The 26,272-nt window shown below is 46.0% G+C and overlaps 1 protein-coding gene and 1 long non-coding RNA gene across 4 annotated transcripts in view; both read right to left on the minus strand.

Moving 5' to 3' along the window:
- Positions 1 to 7,691: 7,691 nt before the first annotated feature.
- Positions 7,692 to 19,806, minus strand: LOC144156066 (uncharacterized). 2 transcript variants are annotated; one of them, XR_013319687.1, is made up of 5 exons: positions 18,934 to 19,806; positions 12,691 to 12,996; positions 8,946 to 10,119; positions 8,783 to 8,864; positions 7,692 to 8,691 (listed from the first exon to the last, which is right to left on the minus strand). It is a non-coding gene; the product is annotated as an uncharacterized LOC144156066 (long non-coding RNA). The 2 variants fall into 2 exon arrangements; XR_013319686.1 differs by having other exon boundaries at positions 8,783 to 10,119.
- Positions 19,807 to 21,211: 1,405 nt separating this feature from the next.
- The window catches only part of Trbd (ubiquitin thioesterase trabid), a 61,008-nt gene continuing 55,947 nt past the window's right edge, over positions 21,212 to 26,272 (minus strand). For both annotated transcript variants that reach the window (XM_077687848.1, XM_077687849.1), the window contains exon 11: positions 21,212 to 23,367. In XM_077687848.1, the coding sequence (XP_077543974.1) occupies positions 23,152 to 23,367 (216 nt within the window). In that variant the 3' untranslated portion in view covers positions 21,212 to 23,151. The remainder of the gene's footprint in view (positions 23,368 to 26,272) is intronic.

Raw genomic sequence — 26,272 nt, forward strand, 5'->3', positions numbered from 1 at the left:
CCAGGGCCAAGTCTTTGCTGATATTTCTGGTGCTGGAACGCTTGAAGAAGTCCGCGGCCACTTTGCGTTTTACTCCGAAGGAAGCAATGCAGTGGTGGCTGCAAGATTTTTTGAGCGGTGATTCTTCCCTCTGCCCCTTCCGCATTTCGGCCTTTCTTCGTCCACGCTGTTCACACTCCGCATCGGTATATTATTAAAAAAAAAAAAGAAAATTTGCTAAGAAAATGAAATGACCATTTCATTTTCTTATTAATTTTTCTTCTTTTATGTGCGCGCAGGCTATCTCCCCTTTTAGTTTTTTGTTTTTTTTTTCTGTCGGTGGCGTATAACGGCCCCAGAAAAATATTTCTGGCGACGCCACTGAACTGAAGAATCTCATTTCAGGAGTTGCAGATTAAAACTGGTATGATAACGACAGTAAACGAAATTTGGGGAAAGGTACATAGGCCATACTAGTGGGAGGGGGTATCAAGAGTCGGATAAGCGCAATGAAACGGAAAATCAGGAGGAGTTAGCTAGGCGGATGGCAGAATAATGGGAAGGGGGGGGGGGGGGGGGGGGGCGTGTGCGCACCCTGCAGCGGATGCATGGGCTCACTAATGCTTTCGCCAATTTTTTTCAGTATTCGCAATTCTAAAAATTGCGCGAGAATGGCGGGTATCATTCCGGTCTCTGGTGCGTGGTAAGGATCTGGTCGCAGAGATTAATCTACAACCCCCCCCCCCCCCTCCCCCACTTTGGCTACGAGTGTCCGTCGAGTGTTGCTTTGACCACGCTCCGTGCTGTCTCTGAAACACGACCTGAAACACGGCCACGTCCCGTAGTGTCCGTCGAGTGTTGCTTCGACCACGCTCTGTGCTCTCTGAAACACGACCTGAAACACGGCCACGTCCCGTAGTGTCCGTCGAGTGTTGCTTCGACCACGCTCTGTGCTCTCTGAAACACGACCTGAAACACGGCCACGTCCCGTTATCTCCACCTTTCCCTTTGTTAAAGCAAAGCTCTGCAAATCTATTCGAGCCGAGTTTCACCGTCGCCAGCAATTCGACCTTCATTTGATCGAAGCTTGGCCATGGATGAGAGCGAGCCCGGGCCGTCTTCTCTAAGCGTTGCACGGGAGCGGGAGGTTTTGAAACGTCGTCCGCAAGCGACGTCTGACCACCCCGCGGATATCGCCCGGCAAGCTGATTCACAAGAGGGGCCAGAATGCCGTGCGCGCGAAGCTACCGTTGGAGACTGCGGTAGAGTAAGCCGCTCGGTTCGCAAAACGCTCGAAGCGGACTTAACCAGGCTAAACCAAGCTTTCGCTTGGCATATCCAGGGTTAGCTGAGCTAAGCCGCAGCCATTTTTTTTCCTTCTGGTGCACGCTGAAAAAAAAAAAAAAAAAAAAAAAAAAGAAAACTTAGTTTTGCAATGCGTCGTGCGTTTCAATAGGTGAACTTCCCGCGAAATATTCGTGGATAAACACTTTTCCTTGATGGAAGTTAGGCCAAACTGTGGCATATAGTATAAGGCACATGCGTAAGAAACACTTATTTTGCCAGATGTTACCCCAGCACTGACTTTTCTGCAGCATGGGGCAGAACTACAAAAAAAAAAAAAAAAGGCCCAGCTTTCCGCGATAATTTCAGCATGAGCCGCCCAGACGTTTTGAGACCCTTGCTGGCAGTCGAAAATACGCGTCGGTTATGACAAGAAAAATGGTATGCACCTTAGTTCAAACCCCACAAGTAAGACACCTACCTGCCCAAATAGCGGCCCTACATTTTTCTGGGTGTGTTTAGGCTCACGGCGGCAGCCGCGAACTAAAAACACGAAAAAGCCCGACGCGGGGGAAATGTTTAGGAGAGGGCTAATCACTCTGACAAAACTTTTTTCCACTGTACCTGGTTCCAGCACCGTGTTGGGACGTCCCTGACAGCGGCTATGGTAAGCTAGTGCCTTCGAAACGCTATGATGCTGTTCGCAGAACCATTCCAGAAGGCAACATTCCTTTCATTGGCAACTTCTGATATCCTGCGGATAATTCCGTATCCTGAATCGCTCCCCACCCGAACCTCCAGTCGAGGAGATCCTTATCCTGCACTCAGCCGGGTCGAGGAAACACGTGGACCCAGAATACGGCCAACGAAATAAATTACTCTTGTATACTTATGACGTAATCTAGTTAGAAGAACAAGAGGAGACACTAAAGGATGAACTCATTTCGACCTCGTTTCAGACTTAATGATTTATAAACGTCGCAAACGGCCCAGAAGTTCTGGTGAGTGGCGGTACCGGCTTTGGCACTTTTGGCATTTTCTGCATTACTTCTGCCACTCTGGGAGTGATTTATTTTTTTCCCTCTGCACTGCAATTTACCGCTTTAAGTCAACTTGTTTTCACACTCTACTCTTCCTTTTAAACTTCACTTGTCTCCCTGCACGTGCTCACGCTTGCCCAAGATGGCGGAAGAACGGTACCTCGTCGGAGCAATGTCCAACACACACGGTGTATATTCGTTTTTGCTCACAGCACGGCGCGCACGTAACGCACTGTAGCGGCAGCGTTTATTACTGCTTACGTCTCTAGCATTACAATAATAAGGCAGACTATGTGGCTAGAACCCCCATCCCCAGTGTGGCTAGCTAGACCCCCATAAACGCAAGCTTTCCATGCAAATTCCCTACATAGCATACACCAGGAGCTGAAACGTCAGACGTCATTTAGGTTCGTCCTTTAGGCGTGTGTTATTCTGGTTTTACTGTTAAAGCCAGTCCGCTCTCCGACCGTGTGGCTTGCTGTCTGTTCGACAAGACGGCACGGGCTGCAAATGGGGAAATTAAATGTACGGCGGGCATGGATTTGCAGACATTCTCAGCAGTTTTCCCGTATGATGTCAAGGTAATTATGAAATGAGAATTCTCTCCTTTCCAACAACTTCGACCCTGAGCCCAGAAAATTCCCAGAGGATTCCCTCCATCTTATGTGCTGATAGTAGACTACGAACAGGACATGAACCGAGTGCCTCACGCACCGTCGTCAGGGCCTGAATAACACTGTTTTACGGAAACTTTACGCCGGAAGGTAGAGCAGCTACGTAAGCACTCACCAAAAGCGTCATAATGCTGCCAAACTGAAGTTTTTAGGGGGTTTGTAACTACGCTAGTTGGTTAATTGCATGAAGTTGAACAGCGCAGGGACGGGACTAAGTGCAGAGACGACAAACACGGGCGCTGTTTTTAGGGCGCTATTAACACGTGCGTATGCCTCCGAGCGTTTCAACCTTACTCTGTGGTTTCAGACACACATTGTACACACAGAATTCGACGTTACAGTGTTTTTTATAAGCTCTAGGAGTGGGTTAGTGTCACGAGTTAGTATTGAGGGTTTTTAAAACGGGCGCCTCTTCTATGGGCACGTTGTGTCCAGACTATCGTAGGTACAGGGTGGTTAGACTTTCAATTCATGCAACAGTTTCCCTAAAATTAATCGCTTTAAGTAAGTTCGTAGCTGCTATAAACACTATAAAAAAGCCTGGAGAGTGTTATTAATTAGTACTCGCGAATTGTCGTGCCGCATCTCAAGGGTGCAGCACGGGAGGGCGCTTGGGTCAACCCGGCAAGATCAAATTCGCGGGAATGTGGGCGCGTGTAGGTCCGATTACCGGATTCGTAAATTCTGGTGAGGTGTTCCTAAACGGGAGGAGGACTTATTTTGTTACCTCTTTCCTTTTCCTTCTTTCCAACAAATGTACGTTCATAACATAAAGATACCTGGTGTAGCAGCAGGTCTAGCGTTCATAACATAAAGATACCACAAGTGCCCTTTTTTTCAACGGTCGAATATGGTGCGTATGATTTCCTATGTTACATGGCGAAGCTGTCACATTACAAAAACACAATGTGTCCACAATTTTATACGATTCCGCTTACTACTGCTACAGCTGAATAAGCAAACCAGCTGGGTGCTAATCTCTTAGCAGTTTTTGCAAAGATGTCGAAGTTGCTAGTTTTTTTTAGCTCCTCTGCAGCTGTCTAAAGGCGGCTTTCAACTTATTGATCCCAAAAGGTGAGTTTTCTCTATTACAGCTTTGTTTCCACATACACAATTAAATACTTTAAAGTTATTTCTCCCAAGTTTTTGACGGTCATGGTCTTTTTTTTTTTTTCAACTTGTGTCTCTTTCCTCTCACTCTTTCTCTCTCGCGCAAGCACGCACGCACATAATGCCGTGATATCCACGTACAGCGCGGTCCAGTGCTGTTAAACAAGTGCAAAATGCTTGCTACGGGCTCTCGGAAGCACACGTGCCAGCGCATCAAGTGCCTCTGGGTGTGCCAAAGACCAAATTTCAAAAGCACCCCCCCTTTTTTGTACACCTATGTCAAGAGTGCAGGTCACATGCTCTCGTGCTCCCTTTAAGACTGCACTGTACAAAATACTGTCCACGAATGCTGGTAAGTGGATTTAGAAACCATTAGAAGCAGTGGGGAAGAAAAGCTGGGTGTAATCCCAAGGAAACGTATATGATAGGAAAATAAAAAATACATAGCAGGATGACAAAGTCTAAGCAGCCATTCAAAACAAAGAAAAATGTGATTCAATGCACATGGCTAAAGTTACTAACGTTGTGAGCAAAAAGAAATGTGCTGCATGTGAAGGCCACAGCCTATGAAGCAATGATGAGGATGCCTGTACTTTGCGGCCGACTGCTGTGTAGAGCAGCATAAGCACATGCTTTAAAGGGCCCATAACCAGCATTAAAGGGGCCATGCAGACAAAACATGTTTGGTTCATTTGAAAGATTGCCTCGTTACAATCATCCTGGCACCACCTTTAACATAAACATCGCTCAAATAAGCTATACAATTAGAAAAAAGGGGAATGGCCATGTGACTCGCTAGCTTGTTTCTCGAAATAAAACATGCATATGCCCAGCTCTGCGATTGGCTGAGGCCGGCAAAGCAAACGCAAATTAGGCAGGGCGTGGCAAATGAGCTATTTTCACTTAAATGTAATTATACGCACTGTATAGCAGCAGGAATGCCGGAACAATGGAAGTTACAAAAGTAAACGTAAGCACAGAAGTACCAGTGTGTACTGCTGTTGGTACTGCACACACTATGCTTGTTATAGCTGCACAGCAGTATGGCACTTTGGGGTTGTCTCGCACTACACTGGCCGATTGGCGTAAGCAACGGTGTCTTACGTAACCCTGTTTGACGAGCATGCTCCATGTTCCACAAAACGATTACTTTCTACCGTAACAAAAACAAGCCACGTGCAAATACGGTCAAAAACAAAACAAAGACCGACGGCGGTCTGGCGCAGTAAGGTGGCGCTATTTAGGAGGACTGACGGTAAAGAAGGCGTTCGGCACTCCGCTGTAGACTAAACGGCGCACTAACGTTCGCTTGAGGACCTGCCCTTGTTACATCATTGCAGACGTCACAAAACACGATTTGGTGGGAGAACCAAAATTTAACTTAAATTCATTAATTTCTCAGTGAATAAAGCGTTTGCTGCTGGACAAGCGCTGGGGGCACTATGAAACACCAAATCTTTTGAATAAAACAAACTTGCATTTTGTCTGCATGGCCCCTTTAAAGGAAAGCATTAACTGTGCCTACATATAAAGACAAAAGTAACACCTAGGCCTGAAAGAACTATGTCTGGGTTTTAAAGGACTACAGAGGGATGAACATATATCCCACACCATGAAGATTTTTTTGAAGGTTGTGGACACACATCTAAGAGCAGAAAGAGGCATTGCACCACAGCCATTGGGTTCATGCTGATAAGTTTGACCACAAATGCAATCTTCAGCTTACATGAATGATGAACACCTGAGAACACAATTAAGAGTTTGATTTCATCTCCTACAGACCAGCAGGAAGCCTTTGATAGAATCCCAAGGCAAAAAAGTTTGACTGTGCCTTTGAGGAAAAAATACACACATGAAAGGAAGCACCCAAGACTGACTCAACAAATGTACAGAAACATGATAGCAAAGGTGCACAATTCTCTTGGCAAACCATTTAGGTGACTGCTTTTACTCCATCAACGTTCGGTGCTGAACGTATTTCTATTCGGAGGATATCACAGAGCGTGTAAGAGAAGAAATCTCTCGATGCATACCAGATACAGATGACATAGTCCTCCATACAATGTTGAAATGCAGAATTAATGCTTGTGCATTCCAAGGCATCCTTCTAACGGAGGTTCGGAAACCTACAGAAGCAACATTAAAAACCTGGCATGCAATACATGAGATGGACAATGCAAAGACCTTCCACAGTCAAAGGGATAACCCAACCCACAGCAAATGCTTGCATTCAATGGTCAACAAAACAAGAGACGCACACAAAGAAATAACCAACAGAATCCGTGCAAGAAAAACTGGAAAATGGGTGAACCAAGGGCACAGGACAATGGTATGACCAGCAACCCTGTTTACAAAGTAGAAACTCCACCCCTCAAAAAGTTGAACAGCCAAAGAATACAAACAGTGAAAATGATGCGGATGTAATTGCAATAAAAAACTGCTTTGGAACAACCACATCGGAGGGAGTGAGAACATCTCGGACAACGAAGGCTGAGATGGTTTAGCCATGGAATAAAGAGCATGCGCCAACGCCCCTGTTAAGAAGGAACTAGAAGGCGATAGGACAGCACAGTGCTCACAAAAACAGCAGGGCACCATTGAGAAAGACGGATGAGCCAAAAGACCCAAGATGGAGCAAACCACTAACAAGAAACTGCGAGCACTCATCAGAAACAGTAGCGCCATATCAGAAATGATACAAAGCTAAACAAAGAGGTCTCCATCCTCATGCTTGAAGTAAAAGGTTATGGGCACAAGCTTAGGAGAGAATAAATTACCTTCTTACCTCTCCTTTTGCAGGACCTTGCCCTTGTGTCATGCACACGATGATCTGCGATTTGTGCAAGACGTTCTATACGCTCAGGAAGAAGATCTCCAGTTCTTTCAAGGAGCACTATAACTGTGACCACAGTTCGTTACTTAACTTTTGTAACAGCTTGCACTGTGACTGTGCAACGGCTATGCGAGTTTGTATGCTGTCTTTCAGAGGTCTGCAGATATGCAAGATGCATTATGACAAAACAGTGGTAAGGGCTCTTCACAAGCTAGCAGACTGTTTAAGGCCAGGCCTTATGCAACATGCTGTCTTCATAGCTATGTGCTTATGAATTGGCACCCACGAAAGGTTATGGCTATCGTAGCAACAGGTCACCAGTGGAACAAAAATAAAATCAGCTAAAATTTGATTTTGCAATCCAGTAGTATTGAAAGAGCCATAAAAGCACTCCTTTGGCTTGCACATGAAGCCCTTTTTCTGGTGTATGCCAATGAAATGCCCCACCATTATGCTGACATGGTGTATGTGCCAATTGCGGTTTTCGATATTTCAGTGCACTCCACGCAGCAGTGCCCAGAGCCTATTGTTGTTTTGTGAGAGCTGACTTGCCAGTGTAATCAGGCTGAGTGCTGCAGGTTGTCCTACACAAACAGCCTTGTTTTTTTTGTTTTTTTTCACGAGTGGAGGTTTTGAACAATTTAAGTGACCTCTTGTCTGCATGCAATGCTGAGAGATTATGAACGATGTACAGCATTAATTTATTCTCCTTGATGGGCAGCTTCCTCTTACACAGAGCAACTGCTGGCTTTCCAATGTGCTCAGTCAAGTTACAGAGGTACAGAAGATAGTTTATGTTACTGCTGGCTTTCCAATGTGCTCAGTCAAGTTACAGAGGTACAGAAGATAGTTTATGTTACAAATGTACTCATGTCGAATTACCAAGCCAGCACTTCCAACTTTATTTTAGCCGGTTATGTTATCCTATTATTTTGTAAGTAGTATCATTGTCTCCCTGCCAGTTATTGCTTAACAAAATTCTACTGAAGTGCAAAAATCAGTAACTGCGCCCTTTTTTTGTACCTGTAGATTAAAAATATTGAGTTTCATGTGCTAGTTACTTACCAGAGCAGAAGCGTTACTCCACTTCCCACACACTTACCACCACTTGAGTTTTTTGTCCAGCACTGCTACCCTTCCCTGTGCGCTCACACAGGATAGCTTTTCCACCGCTTCACACCACCTGAAAGGAGGTAGCCCAGACAGGGATTGCCTGCTGGGCCTTCCCGACTTCTCCGCTAGTAACATATATCATGGAAAAACCTCTTCACTGGCACTGAACTACTCTCCACTGGAATACTGCATTTTAGGGAATATTTATACAATTCCTGCTTTTTTAGATGGAATTCTAAATTTAGAATGTGCCACGGTGTCTTTGTGAATTGGATTATAAAACAATATTAACTGCAGCATCTGGAAAGGGAATAAATGGCTGGGCATTAGAAGGCAAACACCCATGAAACGCATGCAGTGAGCTCCTCCTAGCTGCCTTTAAAAGGATGGCATCTAACATTGCAGTTCACACACGAAAGCGGTCATATCATCTTGGATGGGCAAGCAGCTGCTGACCAATACACTCCTGGTCCCACTGAAACGGAACAAAGCACAAGCATTTAAGTACAATGAATTTGTACCATGAGGGGTCCTGTCGGGTTGGTGAATAAACGAAAATGCTCACTTGGTTGAACAAACCTTTTTGGTGTGTCAGCTACAATACCTGGTGGTCCCACTTGTGCTGGCAGCTTTCAGGAACAACTTGCCCCAGAAGCTGCTGTAGCAACAACAACAAAAAAAAAGAGGGCATTTTAAATGTTTGGATATCTCCACAATAATTATTAAAAAAATAAAATCAGTCACCTCACCCGTTATCAGGTGAAGCCTGTTCTTCAATGCTGCAGACACCGTGTAGTTCACGGTAAAGCGGGACACATCTTTCCCTATGAGCTGCATGTCAGAGGAACAGCTCCCATAATGCGTCATGATGCAGGGATAGAATGGCGCATAACATCAGTGGTCATCGAGTACCTGGCGATATCTTCTGAGAAGTGCAATGAATGTCGCGCAGAAAACTGCTTCGGAATTTCATTCCTACATGTTGATCCAGCTGGGTGATGTTGCTTGTTTGATTTGGGCATGGTTGTGACGTTGCTCCCATTGCAGGCGCTCAACAAAAGGACGGGTACTGATTAAGCGAACTCTTTATGCTTCGCTGTAGATTCTTCAATGTGATCGAAGGCATGTTTCGCAGTAGTGGAAACCAGTAGTTTTCAGGCACTTGAGATTGATGCTGGTGGAGACCTTGCTGGGAAAACGGTGAAAAGTGGGAACTGCCGTTTCGTACACAACACTGTGAACGCGCACTGATCTTTTGATTCATTGACTATTCTATGCACTGCACTTCCATCGCACGCACTGCACTGCTTCCTTCACTTCCCTGACACCCCACACAGCCACCTGAAGCACTAAAACTACGTTCACTGGACGTGTAGCACACATTCCTTGTTGCTTCCACTGAACTGGTGAACAATAAGGCACACACACTGAGGAACCCTGCCCATCCATTGACAGGCAAACTTTTCAACACAAACAGAAGTGCAGCTTTGCTGGCCGGGCGTGGATCCTGCTGACAGCTTTCATGAGGCACATGATCATCACCACACTAGTGGACACACGTGGCGCAGAATGGGGGCACAGCACAAACTTAGCCAATATGGCACTGAGGCTCACCATGTTTCCTGAAGGCACCATAATGAAAATTTTTCTCACTGCTGGAAAAGATGCACACACAAAGCGACTTATGCACACACTCTGGTGTTGACACAGCCACTACTCGGTTGCCCACAGCTTTGCAGAGCGACACACCTTCGACACTCACTTCCACGGTGCACCACAGGACACATCATGCACCCAAAGGAACCTTTCTTTTTTCATCACACCACAGCACTCCCCTACACATCACAGCGTAGCCCTTCACACTTTCCAGCAGCAGCGCACCATTTCACAGCACAGCCCAGGCGTGACATTTCACTTCCACTAAAATGGCCCCCTTGTTTGGCTGCACTTGGCGCAACTGCTGCACCTTACGGTGTGCATCATAATGAGCTGGAGCTTTCTTACGTCGCACAAACGCTCTGACACAAAAATCTTGGCTTGTGATTTGATGCAGGTTCTGCCGAGAGCTTCCTGGACAGCAGACAACCTGAAAGGTTAGCGAAGGAAAAAAGTGTTTGCACTGCCCGATGACAAATGTAGAAGGGCCCACAATGGCCCATTCGCAGTATAATATAAATTACCAGTTATAACAATTAGCACATAAAATATTATTGTAAGCATGCAGCCACAATTTCTTTTTATTATTTGGTGGATCCAAGGAGGATATTAGTGAAGAGGCATCCCTCACTGCAGTTCAGTTGCAATAATTAAAATTAGCAAGTCTTTGTTCAAGTAATTTTGTTACTTCTCTTTGTTTTTAGATAACACTTATGAACATGCCTCCATCCCTATATAAAGCAGGAGTACAGAGCCGCTCCACAAAAACAGTACTTATTTACATAAAAAAATTTAGCCCTAAATTTTGCATCACTCGGGGATAACTTCACATTAGCAATGGTAGGCAGTGCTGCTGTTACTGCTTGTTGGCTCACCACACTGCTGGACAATACCTTCCCTCAAAACTCAGCACGAAAGGCAACGGTGTTCTGGAAAATATGTATCTCCAGAGAGTGCAAGTGAACCTCTGTGCTGTGAATAACTGTTACCTAAATTGGTGTGTCTATTTGAGACCTTCCTCCTCCCCTCCTTCTTCAACCCTTAAAGAGAACATACCTATTCCGATGCCACCACCAACAGCACAAGATGCATAATCATATTGCTTCCAGTTATTAGTTTCCGGAAAACAGCTGAGCCTGAAACTAAACTAGACTCCTCTGTTAAAAAAGAAAGTGTGAATTTAGAAATACACAGCTCGTTTATTATGCTCCAAGTCTGCCGCAGCTAGCAAAAAATTGTATGGTTTATGTGTGTTGAACAACTGTTTAAACACGAATGCATTTCTGTGTGGACTCAGCGAGGAAACCCATCTGTGTCGGTAACGTACGCTTAATGCGTCACACTTGCAGCATACGAAAGTGCTATTTGTAAAAACTCCTGAGGGTCTTTATGCATTTCATATAAGACTGTTAATATTTCCCCTGTAAAATGTCTTTCAGCAATGCATTTGCTATAGAAGTGAAGGCAACTTTAAAAGGGTTTGGTGTATAGCAGAGTGGCTTGTGCATTTATCTGACAATACCCATCGAGAAGTTTTGGCAATTACTTTTAACAATATGCTTCCCCCTCAGTTTAAAAGAACTTCATAAATATACCTCACAACAAACCAGCCCCTTGCTGTGCCCCCCTGTAAAATTTATTCTCCTCTTCTGTAACGAAATTAGGCTTTCAACGAATACATGCTTCCCATAAGTAAGTGGCTGACATTGAGATTGAAAAACTAGAATATTGCAGGGTGCCGAACCGTTTAGCTGTCAATAAATGAAACAACTAATCTTGCTAAACATCTGAGGTGAACAAGAAATGAAGGAACATGGCACTCCTGATAAGAACGACGATGTCACTTCACATTAAAATTCTTCGGGACTTCCTTTTGGCGTAAATCAAGGCTGGAAATTCCCCATATCTGACATCACAAGTAGCGAGCCAGCTGCTTATTTATCAAGTGGGAGCCCAATACATCACCCCCCCATTAAAAAAAAAAAAAAAAAAACGCACGAGAAAGTGCCTTTGGCATTTGAGTGAAAAGTGCGCCAACGTATGGCCGGGCCAGAACAGGCTCGTGCGCCCCTTATGTTGTAACTGGGCCGTGACACCCCGCCACTATTTCCATCCATGGCCCATGTCTCCCTCCCCTTTTCTCACTGAGCTCGAAAGAGGAAGCCACGCGCACCAAGAGCGCATGCAAAACAAAAACTGACCATTTGAACTTTGCATTAAACAAGCGTGAAGAAACGTCGCCGCAGTGCGTTGCACATCACTGCAGAGCGACTGCAGATACTGCAGTGACTCCAAAGGTGAACTATAATTCTTGCACAGAAAAAAAAAAGCTTACGAAAGGTGCGCAAAATTTGCTTAACAATTGTGCAATGCCCCCAGGCGGACACTGGTCCAAGGATAATCGTAACCACGAAGGATGTGCATTTTTATCTATCACGTATTATAATGGATTTCGAAAAAGATCGTGCTGAAATTCAAAGTGAACTTACCCAAAATAAATACATGGTGTGGGAAATGGCACACGAAACTTCATTTTGACCAAACAGTGTGTATGGCGTTTTCAAGAAAGAATGCAGCCACTCTCAGGATCCCAACTTTGTGTTTGCATTGACATGTTGATTATGCTGTAGCTAAGGCATGTTCATCCCTGTAGTTCCTGCGGGGAAACACGCGAGAGTTTCCCCAGCACACACTTGAGATACTGTAAAAATATTACGAACCGTCCACGCTTGGTTGCGTGTGTATCGTATCGGACCCACCCATCCACTGAACTTGATAAAGTGAGCATATCCACCCATTTCATCCACTGAAATATACATTATTAAAAGCCAAAACTTCAGCATGACATGCTGCAAGCAAGCATTAATGCATACGCCGAGCTAGGTATACATTTTCTGCCACATTGTGTACCTAGGCGAGTTAACCAGATATACAAAGGGCGCAATAACTGATTGTGGGACAGCAGCCTTCAGTACTTCATTTTATTCATTGTTAGACTCACTTGAATTGTTGAACGGATAAGTAGTTGTCACTGAAGTGCTGTACCAGTGGCTTACAGAATGCTTTTTGCATTGTGCAGGCAGGTGGCTTTGTTCCTTTTCCTCACTGCTTTGCCCGCAGTAACCAGTTCTGGCACTGCGACGCTAGCGCCATCAATGGGCGACGGGTTGTGGGACATCGCATGACACGGACGTTACCGGAGAGCTCAGAGCACAATCTCCCTGTCGTACTTCAGGCGCCCCGCCACTCCGGTATTTCATCGATGAGTGGAATCATCTCAGCCTCTTGAGTGCTGTGTAATGTCCCACTGCAATGGTATTGTTATGACCTACAATTAGTCTGTATGCAGCATATTTGTTTTGCACATTGGGATAAACACTGCCCATGATGTTTTATTCTGTCACATTCTGCCTTTGTCTGTCTCAGTGAACACTAAGCCCTCCAAGCCAGTGCTTGCATGGCATGTTTGCTGAGTGCGAGGTTGGGAATACCCAGTATGTGAGCATTTGCCCCCACACCTCTCACTGTAATGTGTCTGTGGCGCTGTGGGTGCTGAATAGACGATTACAGTAAACACTAATTTTCAGCCCTCAGGACAGGAAATTGGCTTCCTTATAAGGAATAATTCGTTCAAAGCGGAGATAGCCCATTCTTTGCCTCCAATTCTTTTTTTTTTTTGTCTCTCCATCGAGTTAATAGCCTTCCTTTTCTTCTAGTCCCGATGCCAAGAGATGTGAACATCGAATAAAGCAATTTAGCTATAATGAGGATTTACGGTATGCTTATATCACAAAATTAAAACCGTCTGTATTCAAATACAGGCAAATTCTGTAGAAATCCAGTAACAGGGCACTGTTCTGAGGCACCAATGTTCAAATAACTCCGCTCACTCCAGCTAATCATGCAAGCATTCAAAACGGTGGGGATGGAAGCAAAATGTTTCGTGCAGGTAAACAGCTTGGGTTCTGAGTGCGGGAATGTTTTACAGCGAAGCTGTTAGGCTCTTGTCCGTCGCATTTTTAATGTCGTCCGTGTGCAGGAAGGCGGTAGAAGACAGTCAAAACTCAGAGAGCAAGTAAACAAAACAAAACAAAAATCATGCACCCCTCCGTCTAACAATGACGATGGTTGAACGCAAAGCTTTCTTATGATGGATTCCTGGGTTGATTAATCTCACACTGCGAGCATGTGCTACTCTGGAGGTATGCACCACTTTTCTAGAGTAACCACAGCATCTCTCGGGTGTGCACTCTCAGTAGGTGCGTAGCCAGTAGGCGCGTTTGGGTGCGTGGCGTGAATCGGTAGCTGCTTTTTAGCGTACAGTGAGTACGTTTGCAAATGGATGCCAGTTCAAGGTGTTAACCCTTTGTAGTCTGGACCTTTTACCCAATTTCCGGCCATTCTGGTCCGCAGCTATCTTGCCAGTTTCTGGTGCTGCAAAGAAAACCACTAACTGTGCTAGAAAAACTCACAGAATATTTATTTTTTCTTTTGCATTCTGCTTGCTACTCCTTCACAAATATTTGAGTAGTGTGCAAAAACGCACAAAGCATTCTGCTGTGCATTCTGGTTTTTACTCCAGGTTCTCCTTTCTGCCTCCTTTCATTTTTTTCTCGCCACAAACTGCACAGTCCTTGCTGCTTCGGCCTGGGAGCTTGTAAATGCAATGGCTCATCCCATCTAGCCTTTACTGGCACTCCACAGATGCAGACGGGTCCCGATTTTTGGCTCGAGCCCACCGATCACCCACCAGCTGTTGGATGAGGTTGCGGTGGTACTGCAGGTTCCCCTGCTCTGTTTCGCCATGATTCTGCAGTTGTGTGCACCTCTAGATAAATCTATAGACAATGAAAACCTCTAATTGCCAGAAAAAAACTTTCCCCGCTATTTCCTTGTCTTTCGAGAAAATGCGCCTCTCATGATCCGCACGGTGCTGTCTCCACCGCCGTCGCAGTCTTCGTCACACGCTTCTGTCGAATCACTGTCATCACTAACTGGTGGAGGTGCACAGTTCTCTTCCTCACTGAAGTCATCATCGCTTTTGCTAAATGCACTGCCGCAGAGCACTCACGATGAGGAAGCGGCAACTTCTCAGCGAACAGTGTGCACGTGAAAATGCTCTGGAATCCAGAAAGACTGTGCTTAACATTGTGCTACATACATCCTAGTGCAAAAAGAGAAGTTCAACAAACAAGCTTCACTTATCCCTCAAGAGATGGCACATCATGTATACAAAAGATGCGGGCACATTGCAGCGAGAAAACACATGAAATTTAACCTTGAACTCCCACGTCGGGCATGGCCCGATAACGGACCGCTACAGTTGTTTTGCGTTGTCAGGCACAGGGTTAAACCTCAAAATGTGACATTACGCCTAATGCTGCACTTTGAGGTTTAGGGCGTTAGGCCTAACGCCCTGTGGCTACCAGCCTTACAGCATGAAGAGCAACGTCATCCTCATCATCCACCGAGAGCTGCGGATAACGGCTGTCGATGTTCACCTCAGAACATGACGTTAGGCCTACGTACGTCGCGTCGTCACACGCCTGCGTCACCTCCTCCATCCTGCCGTACACCAAGCTTTAGCGGAGGGGGCCTAACGGAGCTGTCGCCAAGCTTCGCGGGGGAGCGTTTTAATTTTTTTTTTCACTTCACCCACAATCATCATGATGATGATGATGATTTCTATTGGTTTCCCCTTTGTATCGGGGTGATGACATGTCATCTTACCAAAAAAGACTAATATACCTATGTTTTACACTTTTGGTTCAATACTAGCGCTGCTTAGGGCAGGCACAAAAAGCTTATTAGGCACAAAATACTTTTTTTTTTCTGTTACAGGTGGTAACTGTCCTAGGCAATATTCCCCTCTCTGCTTTTCGTCCACCAGCATTCTAATCTTCTTTTCGTCCCCTCGACAGCCTTGAAGTTAACTTCCTCTGTGATACCCTTAAATCCTAGGGCTTCTGAAAGCCCAATATTCCCTTCATGTAGATTTGGATGGATACCCTCACATTCTAGCACGATGTGCCGCATAGTTTGTTTCTTTTCCGCAGACCACGCATACCCCATCATTTTGTGAATACTTCCCCACAAAACTCTTAGTTCGCAGGCAACCTGGTCTAGCCTCAAAAAGTTGGCTTTCCTGCAGTTTGTTTTCACGCACAGACATCATCAGTGAGAGGCTCAAAGCTTCGCTTTAAAAGCAACCCAAAAAGACCGTGAATGTGACACAGCCGCTCATGTGCTGCTCAAGGTCAGAGGTTGCCTCCCCATTAACATGCCGGGGGAAAACCACGTGAAATCTGGAACATGAAACCTTCAAGGCCCCACAACAAACACATGCGCAGCCAGCTGCTGAATACACAGACACAGCCGGACGGCAAGATGCAGCAAGTGTAGCACTAAGGAGCAGGAGCAGTTCAGCACCTCACGAGTAGTCTAAAAGTGATGGCCGTCAACGTAGAGGCCCTATTTATAAGCATTAAAAAAGAGCACTTTAATGCCAAAAATAGGCAGGCACAACAAAGTTTTAGACCTCCAACGTTGTAAATATAGGCACCATAAATTTTTACACAAATGCAAATAGTTTCAAACGATGTGCGTGACCTCAATCTACGACAGGCAAACCAAAAATGTTACTGTTTATGATCGCACAAAGGCACCAACAGTTGAACATAGCCGCTCAAATGACCCATAAAACTGCTGGACTAATGACGATCAATTGGAGTTAATTCAACAAGCTCACTGCTCACATTTTTGTTCAATGCAACTGTTGCTTGCTCGAGCTCCTCGCATAGTGAACAGGCATGAAAAAAAATATTTAAGGGAATACTGATTAAAAAAAGCGCTACTTTATTTCTGCCCAATGCAGTTTAATTACAACACAACGAAAACAGAGAAAAATGATAAATGCAAGATGACAATTTATGAAGAAATTAACATGTTCTACATGAAAACTGTTAAGTGCAACTCTGGGAATTTTCTCATATACCATATTATCTGAATTGTTCAGGCAAGACATCCCAACACTGCCAAATACACTTCCACTCATTTGAATTAACACACTTGAACTGGTACAAAATAATTGTGTTCGTTTTATACTACCTAATTATAACCGAGGTGCAAGTATAAGTGCCATGAAGCCATCGGGCTTCCATCCTTATCATCTCGCCAAAAGATTTCTATCGCTTAACTTTGTTCCATAAGCTTTATCACCATGTTGCTCTTCGCGATGAACTAATCCCCCGGCCTCTGTACCTTTCTTCTCACATCAATCGTCGTGCGCGTGTGTGTGCGCTCGTGCGTGCGTGTGTGTGTGTGTGCTGGAGTTTAGAGGTACCCTAAAAGTTGTAACATCTAGCAGCATTGTGCGAAGTCACGTAATTTGCTGGCCAATGGGCTATGTCCTTTCCTGTAACGTGATTAGTGCCTTTTCAGCACCACCTTGACTGAAACGTGCGAGAGAACCTACCATTGAAAAAGCAGACCCTTTTCTGTATCCAACCAAGATCGTCGATAATTGCGTTTGTGGATTTTTTATAAGCACAATTGACTCAAAATAAACAGAGGACTGAGAAGGTAACGAAATGCAAGAAATATAGAATCCTCACAATGCCAAGCTATTACAGTTTCTTTCCTTTTTCTTTTTTCGATAGGCAGGGGGAAGGTGTCTGATCTAGGATAAAAAAACAGCAGTATCATTATGCATTGTGGGAAGTCTCATCATATGTGTAAAAAAGGCTTAATTGGATCCACTGCATATACTTAATTACACAAGGTTTCATATTCCCCCTATCATGCTGTTGGGTGCTCCTTCGTGGGGGTCCGAATTTTATCCGCTAAATCAAGAGCTTCAATAACTGTTTTACGAATGGTCTTTAAATGAAGTCACTAATTAATGATCAAAATATACTTAGTTGTCCTTACTAATTAAAACAGAGTCAAACGGAAAAAAACTGCGGTGTTATATGTCCACGTCCACTCGTAACCAAGAAGCATTTGTGTTTATATTTTGTTTACACACATTGTAGTCGACACACAGCCCTCAAAAGTTGAAGCCACACTTTCTGACGATCATATAAATATAAAAAAAAAATGGCGCAGCATCTCCACTCCGTGGATGATGGCGAGGGTGCGGAGTACGGGGACTCGAAATGACATCCGATTTGCGCCCGGACCGTCACTCGATTTGAGCCGTGAGTTGCACCTTGATTATCCCCTAAATGAAACTGCAACTCACGGCTCAAATCGAATTTCGCTTGATGGTAGTGTGCGCACGGATGGACGCGGACAGACATTGGGAGGTCCAAGGTACTCCGCACCGTTACAGGCGAAGGAGTAAGCCGTTTGACTCTCGGGTACTAACTCATGGTCGTAGCCCAATGGGTAAGACGGACTAACTCTGTCTGGTCTACCAGACACAGGCTTGAATCCTGCCGGTGCCTGTGTGATTTTTTGCTACTGTAATTGCTATGCGCACGGACGCGGGCGGATATTGTGCGGTCCTAAGGTACTCCGCACCTAAAAAATGCCTGGAACATTCGGTGACGATATACCGGCACGTTCTGCAGGCTATAAGAATACAAGCCTCAACAGTGAACAAATGGTCAGCCCGTGAACAAAACACACGTTTTACGCTACCGCAAACAGCGCACAACGAAGATTTTTTTTTCTTTCTTTTAGTGCGTGGTACAGCGTCTTCAAGACTGGACACGCGCCATTGCGGTAGGGTAGTGCAGTCAAGAGCAGTGGCGTCATCGCGAGAAATTTTAAACCGTGGGAAGTCAACACATGAATTAAAGAATGAAATAACGCGTACAATGACACAAGCGATCCAGGCTGCGTGGAAGGCGCAAATAAAAAGGGGCAAATATTTCAGTGTCGTAATATATTACGGTCCACTCGCACGGACCTTCAACGTGCCCTACTTAAACGGCGGTAACACAATATTTATATGGTCTAAAACAATTATAAGCGCTAAAATGTTGAAGGGCCATGTCCTACAGAACTTACGCGCTTTTCGAGGCGTCTGTTCAATGCCTCTGCTTCACCTGCACATCGGCAAAAAAAAAAAAAATTATTCCGCTGTGCTTGTGCCCATCTGTCCTTTTTGCAGCGATCACGCTCTGTTCAGATCGGCTGTAAATCCCGTTTGTAAGCTTCGATGTAGGTATAGTGGACCATAGACTTTATATGCTCTGAGTACCCACGAACATACAGGCAGCCAAGGGAATCCTCTCACCATGAAGTTGACATTGCTCGAAGGTGAAGATTAGGCGATTACCACGTTGTCATGCCTCAGCCATTGCGTGAACAAAAAACGCTTCAAAATTTCGGGAACAGATAAAAACGAACGTTGATGAACAAAAATGGTGCTGACAAGCAAACCGGCATGGCGAATCATGGCAATGATGCAAACGCGGCAATGGCGCCGAACCCCTAGGTTCTTGGACAAGTCTTGTCCCTACTCAGGCACCGGAAAAATCCCCAGAATACTGTTCTCGTCCAGCGTCCCTCAATGCTTGACTGAGAGATGTGGCAACAGTGCACTGTTGTTGCATTAATGTTACGATTCCAGTTGACTATTTCTGGAATACAAGCATTTTACTCGCAATCAGCTTCTAAAGGCCTGAACATTAACGCTCGCTCTTGCCGGGCAGTTTCGTCCCCAGCTTCGCGATATATCTGGCACACCCTGGCAAAGCGGCTTATATTCCCCAACTCGGGAAATTGTTGACGCTCCACGTTCCCTAAACATGAGCATAATGGCTGTCACCGCCATTTTACGATTCCTGTCAATCCGAGCGACCGCGCAACTTTTTTTGAACGACTTCGTTTAGATATTGCTTGCCGCGATGTATGCTTGGCATGCGAATATCATTGTACAACCAAGTTGATGAGTGCATCTTTAAAGCGGAGCGAAAAGGCCTGTTCAACATGGCGCGAGTATGCGTACGAGCTGAGATGCGGCGAATTCGAACTTCTACGCAGTATGAACGAAGATCTTCAATGTGTTTCGAAACAGGGAAAATCGCAACGTTGTGACGCACTGCACATAGCGTGCAAATTTAGGAACGGCTGATGATTCGCGTGGTTTTAAACGTGGTGTAGGAAGGTGCGGGTCGTGCATTTGCGAAACACGCCTCAAACCAAATTTAGCCGCACAAACTGCGGTCCTGCGGTCGCGCAATTAAATGCCGCGACGCAAACTTGAGGTACCCTATTAGTGGTAAAAATTTATGTGCACGTGTAAATGCAGGGAGTTCTTCATTAACCATAGGACTGCGCACACCAGTTTTTGTTGTGTTCACAAATTTTGACGGGTGCTGCTGTCGAAACCATTGTACCTTCGCCACCCGTTGCAAAAAAAAGTTCTTTACTTTGAAAAAGCTTATTGCCTTAACTTTAAGCTGCCTCCCATGTGACACACGGTACGCAGTCGGCACACACACGCATGCGCACGACTGGTTTTGCCGCTTTTGTGCGCGTGCTTTGACGCCGGTCGCCTCCTAGGTCCCGTATCGTGACTGCGGTCATCCGCATTGCTATCTGTAGTTCCCTTAGCAGGCTAATTTTACCTGTTCAGTTTACATCGCCAGGTGAAATGAAGGAAGCTATCTGCCCGTACCCACACCATGAGCTCCCCACTTTATACGTTAAATATAAGGTTGCCACCTTTCCCCCCAAAAAGGGGGGCGTGGAATATAGAAAGTTAAATTTGTGAAAAAAAAAAAGACGCCGTTTTTTTTTTTTGTCATGCAACACGGGAGGGTTTTCCTAAAGGGAAATCAACATAGCCTTTGCACTGATAAAACGCCGACATTGGTTATTGCTTTGAAAAATAACCGCACATACTTTGTCCATTAAAAGCTCTTCTTTGCACCCGAATGCTATGCAATACCTGAAAAGTATGCAATGCGCAGCCCGTCGACACGTTTATCGTCGTAGTTACTGAATTGGAGCTTATAAAATACAAAAAAAAAAAAGTAATGACGGCCGGTTTGAAGTACGGACCGGAAACCGGCACGCAGTCTAAAAAAAGACTAGGCAGGTGGCAAATTTAAATCGGGAGGAAAAATTTTATTGAAAAAAAGGGTGCTGTTCTAGGCATCCAAACTTTGAAAATATTTAGTTTGCACACCCACCAACTACTAGCTAGCCAATACACAAACACAAACTTCGCTCCTCTAAAACGGCCTTGCATTTTGTAGGTTACGGTGGCATTAGCATACCATGCAATACTTTTGACATTAAATCACAAAGTTTTCTATCCACACAGTGTTCTTACAATGTTATCATATGACGTCATGTGTACAGCTTGTGAAAGTGAACTTTTCAATGAAAATTTAAATAGTGAGCATCTTAGTTGCACCTCCATAATAAAACCAGGGCGTCTAACTAGGGGGTTTGACAAGGAAGGACGGGAGTGAAAAGAAGGCGCACAGTGTGGTGCATCTAGTGATGGGTAAACACACTCACACACAATGTAGTCCCAGCCCTGAATGAAAGGGAGGCCAGACTCGAGAAATGTGTTAGAGTTTATTTGGCCAGTGAAAACCTAGCTTCCGCTCATGTACAGCCAGACTAGGATCTATGCTGCATATCTGGATGCTGCCAATGCACGTCCAACCTGTGGTGCATCTAAAAAATGGGGCTTGTACTCGGTGCGCTGAACAAACAGCTTGATGTAACTTGCACAAAGAAGAAAACAGCAACCCACAGCTCAACGCACTGAGACGCAAAGCACTTTACCAACAAAAAGACAAACAAACCTTCGAACACAGAGAAGTGAAAAATCACATCAAACATCTAGCGCCTGCAACCTCTGCCTATATAGCCACAATGCTCAACAAAAATGAAAACCAGAACAATGCTGCATTAACTGCAAACATCACACATCAGGGGAGGCACGGAGGTTGGGTGCTCCGGCAACTACATTTCAATATATATGTGTATTTGTTTAACTGTGTAATATATTACAACTATGATATAAATCTAGATTGCGTTTCATCGCACACACACACAATCTCACGAACACATGCACACACGTACACATTCATCCCACGCTTTGCAGAGCAGAAGTTATCACACAAATGTCAAATGAACAAGTAGTCACTATATGTATATATTTATATATATATAAACATGTACGCATGCAATGCATGTGTACATGTATATATACTGTTTTGCTAGCTTTGCATACCGAGACCGGCATACTCAGCTGCTTGTTTCACTACCTGTTCTCTAAATAAATAGAAGTGTTGACAAGCATTGAAAATATGAACAGCACTGGGTGCGGTGATTTGAAGACCGGTATAATTTGCCTGTGCACTCGTGTGTTGGGAAAGAAATGGGACGGCTAGGACCCCTGATTCAGACTGGGGGGCAACCACTGGTCCAGACAGAAGGCACACATCTGGGGACTGCCCGGGGCACATACAGGCGTCACAATGCCACAGTCCGCTGAACACTCCCAGCATGGCAACCATGAAATGCCAGCGTGTTTTGGGCCCAGAGCTCGGTGCGCTCCCCTTAGACAGGTAGGGACACTTGGCTCATCATCTTGCGCTGGCTCCAAGCGCTGGGCAAACAAGTTTTGTAGGGTACTACTGGCTGTGGAACACAGCTGTCATGGACAATGGCCAGGTGGGCAGCTAGAATTGCTGCTTACGGCACATACAACAATCGCGTTATGCCTAATGCGCTATATAGAACAAAATCAGATTAGCAGCAGCATGAGGTACATAGCGAACAAGCATTCTGAAGATGGACATTTTCACACAATAGAAGTCCAAACAAGCTGCAAGCAATATCCTTGTTCACTTTTCCGCAGCTGCAATTTACATTTATCCTATTGTACCATTTTCCCCTGCATAACACGATTAGCCTTTTCTGTGCCTATTGTGCAAATGTTCACAGGTTTCTTTTTTTTTTTTTTTGAACCCAGCATAGTAGGCACAAATTTTCACACAATTGCAAAGCCCACAGTAGTGCAAGAAAGCCAGCCTCTGGAAGCATGTCCTTCCATTTACCCTTATAGCCTCGCTTCTTCCAGGTCCCAAGCTTTCTGAACAGCATAAGCAAATTTGTATGGCACAACACTACCATTTGAACAATGGTGCACAATGCCAGTAACTGTGAAATTGTTTCTTCAACATGTAACCACAAAGTCTGCTCAGTGGTAACAGTGCATGTCTTTTTTTGTTTTGTGTCATCTGTTTTTTTTTTTGTTGTTGTTTTATTTAGAAGGTTGCATGCCAAGCACTAAACTAGTGTAAGTGTGCGCACCAATGCATTTTGTGTGTGGCCAATTAACAGCACTCCGTGCACAGAGAAGAGAAGGCCGCCACCCTCGATAGACACCTGCGGCACTGCTGACCCCGACCATCCGAGCCTTTCGTATGGCCAACGACGTGAGCACCCAGGGAAATTTCGGTCTGTGTCTGCCGCTTCCCCGGGGCTACTCCCGGTCAGAGTCGCCGTCGCTCGAGTAGCCGCTCTGTGAGTCGCTGATCCGATGGTGGGGCGAGAGCTTGCGGTACGCCTCCAGCCACTGGTCCACCATCTGTAGCACCAGGTGGGGGCTCCTTGGAACCTTCTGCTGGGCAACCAGCAGGCCACCTTCTGTGACGCAGCAGTCGAGCCACTGCCGGATTATCTCCTCCTCACGGCCCACCTGCGCCAAGTGGGGGGAACAAAAAACAAGATCGGTGCCTGTTCATCTCAGTTTGTTTCCCTCAGAGTTGGCACTGTGTAAGGTGAACCTTCTGGCATGGCACCCCTGTATGAACAATAGAAACTGCTGTAAACTTGTGCAACTGCATTCCTGCTTGTAACTAACAACCAAGAAGAAGATAACGAAGACAAAAAAGACTTTCGTAGGGACAAATATTCTCCTAGATGTATGGCAGGGAAATATAAGTGTAGCTGCAGTGACATGTAAAATTGAGACTCATCCTATCGGCACATAACTTTTGCAAGGACACCGTGCACAAGCCACTCATATTCCATGCAGATAGAAGGCATCTCTAGTATTACCTTAGCCACTTCCTGATTTCCTCACTGAAGGGAAGGGGAGGGAGGGGGGGGTGCTGTTTGCAAGAGCTAAATGGCACAAAGTGACCTTTGTGCCATTTAGCCTGTAGGCGGCCGATGAGGTGGTGCGGCCGAGCCCACGTTTATTCTGGTTGAGTTGGCTGTGCCATGGTCGGAACGAGGCGCATAGAACGAGGGGGCCCTTCTGAGACCGGGTGCTGAGTGCTGCGTGTCAGCTGGCCAATCTGCTGATGATGATGGTCGCGCTGAAGAAGATGATAGCGGCGCTACAGGGCTCCCCCCCCTAGCGCGTAGCGCGTTATGAGAAATGTGTGAAAACGATGTACTATGTACAGGTATGTACAATTTGTCCGTAGTCAGGAAGAGAGTCCGTGGGCAGTCAGTGGTCTAGTGGCTGGGGTTGAGTAAAGGGCACGGTCCTGGTCGTCGGCAAGGTAGCGTTCGGGTAAGGGGCAACCTCTGGTGGTCGAGGCTGGGAGTGCGGCCGCGGACGCATTGCGGGGTGCAAAGCGGCTGCTGCCATTGATGGTAGAGCGAGCGGCCGGCGTAACTGGAAGGACAGCGACAAGGTGAAGCGTGGTGCAGCAGAATGACGAGCGGAGTGCGGGCTTGACTGTGCTGTCGTGTGAGCTCTGGGAATGTGTTGCTGTCTGGGCAACGTGCGCATGCGCCGTGCGAGACGGAGCAGCGAAGGGCGCCAACCACAAGCGTCTCTCGAACTAGCGGTGGGTCGGGTTCTTATCGTGCAGTGCACTCGCGCTGATTTCAACCGGGGTCGCAGAGCAGAGCGCCTGTCACACCGTAAACCGAATGCGCTCCTGTAGCAGGGAATCGGCCGAGGTGGGGTTAGCAGTTTGCGGCGCGTCTGACTGCATGGGGACACGTGATTGTTCTTTCGGTGACATTTGTTGGGACGGTTGTCCCGCAATTGCTTCTCCGGTGTCTCCGTCGTAGCCAGGGTGCCAGGACTGTTGGAGGCAGTCTGAGCAGTTTCGAGTGAGGATCTCGAGCTGTTGTCGACTGCTGGAAGCTGTTCCACCACTGACGGGGGAGAGGGCTCGCATGTGCGGGGAGGAGAAGGGTCTGAAAGTTCATTCTCAGCCGTGCCGTGCGGAGAAGGCGGTGAAGTGTCCCAGTTGTTAGCGGCAAAGCAGTCCACACCCGGGTGGGTTTGGGCAGGAGACGCAACAACGTGTGGGACTGCGCCATGGTGTGGAGTCGAGTTGACTAAGTGCAACGCCAACTCGGAAGCGCCGCAAGTCGAAGTCGGGGCTCGCGTTTGTTGGGCATGCGAGGGTGGACAGACCGGCGACGTGCAATCCACTGATGCCGTTGAAAGGCGTGGTGGTGTGGACGAAGGCGGTGCTATACCATAGTGGTTTAGGACCGCAGCCTTCAGACCGTCGTATGCACGTGGGCCTGGGGCCGGCAGCTGGATGCGCCCAGTGAGGTCAGCAGGCAACTTCTCTAAAGTGACGCGGTACCTGGTTTCCTGGGACTGGATGTCGTGAACATAAAAATGGCTCTCCAGGATGACAAACCATGCAGCGTGGTTTTTGATGGCGCCAAACGGAATCAGCAAAGGAAGGTCTGGGAGGGCGGTGAACGTTCTTCGCGCGCCGTCGTCCGCGTTCTGGCTGGGGAAGCAGCGTTGCGAAGCCATGGCGAAGCCGCTCATCCGGGTCACCAAATTGTAGGCGGCCGATGAGGTGGTGCGGCCGAGCCCACGTTTATTCTGGTTGAGTTGGCTGTGCCATGGTCGGAACGAGGCGCATAGAACGAGGGGGCCCTTCTGAGACCGGGTGCTGAGTGCTGCGTGTCAGCTGGCCAATCTGCTGATGATGATGGTCGCGCTGAAGAAGATGATAGCGGCGCTACAAGCCTTTGCCTTATCATAAACACGATCCACGCACGGATCATAGATGATGAAACTGGCAGATAACGAATTAAAAAAATGCCCTTACTTTGACCTAGCGTCTTCCTGGTGCAATAAAGGCTATCTCCTCCTCCGCCCCCCGAAATGAAAAAAAAAAGCAGTTAAAGGGACAGACAATAGATTTTTGTCGGGTATATTTTCTTCATTCCAAATGAAAGAGCACCACTTAAAATCCGAAACAGTTTCGCTGATAGCGCCCTACAACTTTTAGAATCGCAATTTCTAAATCAACCAGCCATATGTGTCCCGCCAAATGGAATGCTGGCAACTATGACAGTGAGCCATGCGGCAACGTGCTTTAAACTGCATGCGAGATGAAAAGAGGTGTTAAAAGACTTGTCCCTGGCTAGCACAACAATAATGTGTAACCTTTCCTATTTCTTCATGCGGTTTTCGAATCACGCATTGAAATTGACAGAATTGTTTGGACACAACAAAATGCTACCTTTCAGACTTCAGAAATTTTAGTGAAAAATTCAAATTATTTCCGCCTGTTTATTTAGAAATTCTTTGTGGTTACCCCAGCATATAAAACACTGGTTTTCATATAGGTAAGCTAGAGGACATGCACTCCACAAAAATCGGTTGT

Source organism: Haemaphysalis longicornis, unplaced genomic scaffold, assembly GCF_048455015.1.
Source record: "Haemaphysalis longicornis isolate Haplotype H1 unplaced genomic scaffold, Haemaphysalis longicornis Haplotype H1 scaffold_1, whole genome shotgun sequence".
Taxonomy (NCBI): domain Eukaryota; kingdom Metazoa; phylum Arthropoda; class Arachnida; order Ixodida; family Ixodidae; genus Haemaphysalis; species Haemaphysalis longicornis.